The sequence below is a fragment of the Chrysemys picta genome, chromosome 1 (genome assembly GCF_011386835.1).
Source record: "Chrysemys picta bellii isolate R12L10 chromosome 1, ASM1138683v2, whole genome shotgun sequence".
Taxonomy (NCBI): domain Eukaryota; kingdom Metazoa; phylum Chordata; order Testudines; family Emydidae; genus Chrysemys; species Chrysemys picta.
Genome location: NC_088791.1, coordinates 142,673,079 through 142,679,078, shown reverse-complemented (window position 1 = coordinate 142,679,078; position 6,000 = coordinate 142,673,079). Strand labels below are relative to the sequence as shown.

At 50.6% G+C, this 6,000-nt stretch overlaps 1 protein-coding gene across 1 annotated transcript in view; it reads left to right on the top strand.

Annotated features, from left to right (window-relative positions):
- The first annotated feature begins 3,103 nt into the window (after nt 1-3,103).
- The window catches only part of CLCN1 (chloride voltage-gated channel 1), a 66,742-nt gene continuing 63,845 nt past the window's right edge, over nt 3,104-6,000 (top strand). The window contains exons 1-2 of the mRNA XM_065566782.1: nt 3,104-3,172; nt 4,089-4,242. Coding sequence (XP_065422854.1) covers nt 3,104-3,172; nt 4,089-4,242 — 223 coding nt within the window. The remainder of the gene's footprint in view (nt 3,173-4,088; nt 4,243-6,000) is intronic.

Genomic DNA, 6,000 nt, shown 5'->3' with positions numbered 1-6,000 from the left:
CCCTCTCCAACTGTTGAGGCTGTCTGGAGGTGCTGCCTTCCATGCCTTGCTCATCCACACCTCATTCATTCAACAGGGCAATTGATTAAGGGGGGATGGGGGGTAGGGTTACCATACTTAACAAATAAAAAAAGAGGACCCTCCATGAGGTCCTGGCCCTGCCCATTTCCCACCCCAGCCCCGCCCTAACACCGCCCCCCTCCTCCCTCCCACTCCCAGCCACGCGGAAAGGGCTGCCCGAGCGCTACCGGCTTCACAGTTTGCCGGGCGGCCCCCAGACCCTGCGCCCCTGGCTGGTGCTTCCCCAGTGCAGCTGGAGCCCGGGAGGGGAAGCGCCCAGCCGGGGGCGCAGGGTCTGGAGGCTGCCCGGCAAACCGTGAAGCCGGTAGCGCTTGGGCTTCGGGCAGCCCCTATGCCTCCGGACCCTGCGCCCCCAGCCGGGCACTTCCCCTCCCGGGCTCCGGCGGTGCAGGGTCCGGAGGCATGGGGGCTGCCCAAAGCCCGTAGCGCTCGGCTCTTAAACAGAGCTGAAGAGTCAGGGAGCCGGAGGCTCTGCTCCTCCCCTGACTCTTCGGCTCTGTTTAAGAGCCGAGCTGCCCCAGCGCTACCGGCTTCGGGCAGCCCCCGTGCTTCCGGACCCTGCGCCGCTGGAGCCTGGGAGGGGAAGTGCCCGGCCGGCGGCTGGGGTCCGGAGGCAAGGGGGCTGCCTGAAGCCCATAGCGCTCGGGCAGCTCGGCTCTTAAACAGAGCCGAAGAGTCAGGGGAGGAGCAGAGCAGCCACAGGAGGGGAAGTGCCCGGCCGGCATTTTCCCGGACATGTTCGGCTTTTTGGCAATTCCCCCCGGATGGGGGTTTGATTGCCGAAAAGCCGGACATGTCCGGGAAAAACCGGACGTATGGTAACCCTAGTGGGGGGGGGGGGGAGAGCTCTTGTCTTACTGCTAGCAAAAAGAAATTTTTCTTCTATCTTATTCTATCCTTAGGGGCTATAATATTATACCAAGGGCAATGCAAAGTTTCTAAATGAGGCTTTGATACAAAGTTCCCTGAAAACAGAGGTCACACGTGGGTAGACCCACCACAAGGTTATATGAAGAGGCACAATGTAAAGTTATATGAAAATTATCAGAGATTTATCTACACTGCCCCCTGGCAATACCCATACATATGCTAGGTCTCCCCTCCCAGGGGAACCCCCACCCACTAACCCCACCTCACCTCAGGATAAGGCCACTGCCAGTCACCAGCTAGCCCCCACTCTCTGGGGCAGACTGCAGTATAGGCCACTCATCATCAGCAAGGTTGGGTTTGGACCTGCTGCCTTGGCCTAGCCCTGGGCTGCCCTCTGCAACCCCCAGTACCCCTTGGCCTATTCCCAGGCCGCAGCCTGGGGCTATCCAGGCTGGAGCTCCCCAGCCTTTCCCCAGCCCTGCTCCACTCAGGTACCCTGTGTCTAGCTCCCTGCAGCCAGGCCCTTCTCTCTCTGAAGACAGAGAGAGACTCTTGAGCTGTCTGGCTCCCAGCCTCTTATATAGGGCAGCTGAAGCCTGATTGGGGTGTGGCCCCAGCTGCAGCCACTTCCCTCAATCAGCTCAGCCTTCATGCTACCTGCTCCCTGGGCTATCTCAGGCCCTTCCAGGCCGGAGCAGGTGTCCACCCTGCTACAGCGTTACATTAGCTATCTTCCAATCATTGGGTACAGAAGCCGATTTAAAGGACAGATTACAAACCATAGTTAATAGTTCCACAATTTCACATTTGAGTTCTTTCAGAACTCTTGGGTGAATGCCATCTGGTCCTGGTGACTTGTTAATGTTAAGTTTATCAATTAATTCCAAAACCTCCTCTAGTGACACTTCAATCTGTGACAATTCCTCAGATTTGTCACCTAGGTTAGGTTTGGGAATCTCCCTAACTTCCTCAGCCGTAAAAACTCAAGCAAATAATTCATTTAATTTCTCCGCAATAACTTTATCGTCTTTAAGTGCTCTTTTTGTATCTTGATCGTCCAGGGGCCCCACTGGTTGTTTAGCAGGCTTCCTGCTTCTGATGTACTTAAAAAACATTTTATTATTTTGAGTTTTTGGCTAGCTGTTCTTCAAACTCCTTTTTGGCATTTCTTATTACATTTTTACACTTAATTTGGCAGTGTTTATGCTCCTTTCTATTTACCTCACTAGGATTAGACTTCCACTTTTTAAAAGATGCCTTTTTATCTCTCACTGCTTCTTTTACATGGTTGTTAAGCCACGGCGGCTCTTTTTTAGTTGTTTTACTGTGTTTTTTAATTTGGGGTATACATTTAAGTTGGGCCTCTATTATGGTGTCTTTGAAAAGTGTCCATGCAGCTTACAGGGATTTCACTCTAGTCACTGTACCTTTTAATTCCTGTTTAACTAACCCCCTCATTTTTGCATAGTTCCCCTTTCTGAAATTAAATGCAACAGTGTTGGGCTGTTGAGGTGTTCTTCCCACCACAGGAATGTTAAATGTTATTATATTATGGTCACTATTTCCAGGGCCGCCCGTGGGGGGCGGGCAAATGGGGCAATTTGCCCCAGGCCTCGGGCCCCACAGGGGCCCCCATGAGAATATAGTATTCTATAGTATTGCAACTTTTCTTTATGGAAGGGGCCCCCAAAATTGCTTTGCCCTAGGCCCCCTGAATCCTCTGGGTGGCCCTGACTATTTCCAAGCAGTCCTGTTATAGTTACCTCTTGGACCAGATCCTGCGCTCCACTCTGGACTAAATTGAGAATTGCCTCTCCCCTTGTGGGTTCCTGTACCAGCTGCTCCAAGAAGCAGTCATTTCAAGTATCAAGAAATTTTGTCTTTGCATTTCATCCTGAGGTGACATGTACCCAGTCAATATGGGGATAATTGAAATCCCCCACTATTATTGAGTTCTTTATTTTGATAGCCTCTCTAATCTCCCTTAGCATTTCATTGTCACTATCACTGTCCTGGTCAGGTGGTCGATAATAGATCCCTACTTTTATATTCTTATTAGATCATGAAATTACTATCTTTAGAGATTCTATGCACAACATCAACATAATAAAGGTCAAATTAGGATCTCTGTGACACCTGTACCTTTCGGGGGATGGTGGGGGGCAGTTTACAGGCACAAATAAGACGACACTTTGAAGACAATGCGGTTGCACAGGTGTCAGTGAGGACATAATTTGTGTAGCAGAACCTTTATTATGGTTTATGAAGAGGGAAGGAGCCCAGCTTGACTCTCAAATACCAGGCTGAATGTGCAAAGTTGGCAGCAGGTGAAAATGGTTTTTTACTAGTAAACTGCATATGTTTGATCTGAGAAATGATAAACACGTAGCCCTCTCATAGCATTTATATGGAGATGCTTTTTAAAGCAAGGCCACATTTTAAACCACAGTAGGGAAAATGCAGCTTTGATACTATAGTTAAGTCCAGGCAATGGAGAATGATGGTTTGTCACAATTGAGAGATTCAAGCTGAGCTTGAACTATCACTGGTGGTTTAACGATCACAAAATCAATTCTCACACAATTTGGAGGGAGGATGGGACAGTCAGCAAAAGCCTCATTCTGCTCTAAATGAGCCTGCTGGTCCTTGCTAGGAATGGAAGTTGTTGGGAGTCTGTAGCCCTGGAGAAGGCACTGGATTGTGGCCTGGCCCCAGCAATATGGTGAGAAGAGACAGACATGTTTGAGGGAAGATCAGTCACATGGAGTATGTAGTATTCATGCCACCCACAATCCCAGACCATGTTTGGTGTGGAGGGGAGCTGCTCACAGAGATCACGCCCAGTCATAAGTGGCTGGAGATGATGGGGAGAGATTGTAGGCAGGGAACAATGGATCAGTTACTGTGGGTGTGAACTCGTTTCCTCCCAATAGGTAGGGACCAGCAGAGGAGAAGGACAGTGAGACAAATTCTGTCTGTCTGGGTCTTCCTGTGTTTCTGTCTTCTCTGTTTGGGTTTGCTTGGGTCTCTGCATCTGACTGACTGTGGAACTCTCTGTCCATCTGTGGAGCTGTCTGTGAATTGGGATATTAACCCTGCTTTTCCCCTCTCATATTTCCCTCTGCCGGCTCCTCTAGCTCTATGGGCAGTACACAGACCAGCTCTCTGACTTTGCACAGAAGGAAGCGGCAAAACTACTGAGTGAGAAAGAGACCCAAGGGAACAGCCAGAGCCCCCAGAAACGGGACAGCCAGACAAAGGTCAAAGAGGAGCGGTACTCCAAATGCCAAGGTAGGACCACTCAGCCCCACTGGACAGACAGGCTCACTTTATTACCAAAAGATGGACAGACTGCCACTGTTCAAGCTGGAGGTGCAGAGGGATGGAATTCAAGTGGGGCAAAAGGGGGACAAGTGAGCCTTGTTCCAGAAGAAGGAGGAAAAAGTCCCACTGGGTGGAAGAGGAGAAGCTAGCAGAGGCTACATTTCCTTTCCCACTTTCCCCCCAGGAATATGTGTGACAGCAAGGGATAGTTTTTCTCAAAGCAGTCTCTCATTCCATCACACAGTAGGTTACAGATCTCCTGTCCAGGATGGAGAGGCCTTTCTCACACTTGTGGGATCATTTGAGGAGATCTCTCCTTCCAGTGCACAAGAGGTTAAACTCCCCATCCTGCCCATACTGCAGAGGACTTTGCAGTCCTGTATAGCGCAGAGATAGGTGCCAAGTCCTTCAGCACTCAAACATGATGTTTCCACAGGAGCTGCTTGTGATGGGATCCCCGGGGTGCAGCCTGGGACTGTGGGACCACTGTGCCCCCTGAACTCTCTCCAGCCTAGGCTATCTCTCACAATGTCTTGCTAGCAATCAACAGCAAGTCCCTCCAGGCGCTGTGAGCACTCAGCACAACAGCATGTGGAGCCCCACACCCAGCTATATTGCATGAGTGCTCCCAGAGCCATTCATGAATCACACAGAGAAAGGCACCAGAGCCAAATCCCCCCAGCTCCCAGCACTATACCCCAGGAATATACTGTCTTGCACTGCTCAAGACGAGCAATGCTGATTTATTAATTGGTTCACCACTTCATCAGTGGAAAGTGGATATACACCAGCCTTTGCAAAACCTGAGCAGATTTACCACACACTTCATACAAACTCGCTGGTAAAGATAAACAATTAAACAAATTTATTGACTACAAAAGATACATTTTAAGTTCTATTAAGTGATAGGCAGAAAGTCAGAGTTAGTTACTAAAAGAAATAAAATATAAGCACGCAGTCTACACTTTCAACCCTATTAGACTGGGCAACATATAGATTAAGCAGTTTTTCTCACCCCACTGGATATTGCAGTCCCTAGTATACAGATTTCACCCTTGAAATCTGGGCCAGTCCCCGCAGTTGGTGTCCTTGTTGCTTGCAGGATAGGTGGGGGCAGGGGAAAGGCCCAGCATGTGGCCACTGAGTTCTGTTTTATACTTTCAGTCCTATGTGCTTGGGGAGCACAAGTCCAGGCATGTCTGGGGGCATTGCTGAGTCTCCAGGCAAGGTTGAGCAATTCCCCTGGTGTGGCCTCATGCAGGTGAGTCATTGCATTGTAGCTCCCTTGCTGGACAATGGTGTTGATGGGTCCCATAGGGTTACCATCCGTCCGTATTTCCCCGGACATGTCCGGCTTTTGCGTCTCTAAATAGCCGTCCGGGAGGAATTGGTAACAAGGTTAAAATGTCCGGGGTTTTTTTCTCCCTCGCCTCCCTCCCTCCCTTCCATGCAGAGTGTGGCTGCTGATTGGGCGGCTAGGCCGATTGACCCACTCCCATTGGCCTCCAGCAGCCAGAGCCCTCCCCTGCTCCCCCCTCCCTCTCTCTGTAGTCCTGTGTAACACACAAACCGACCCACGTGGAGCCAGAATGGTAAGAGGAGTGGGGGGGGCAGTCAGGGAGTGGGGGAGTGTTGGATGGGTCCCCAGCCTCCACCTGCCACCCCCCCTCCGTGCATCCCCCCCTCGGTGGGTCCCCCATCCCTGTCTGCCTCTCCCTTGTCTGC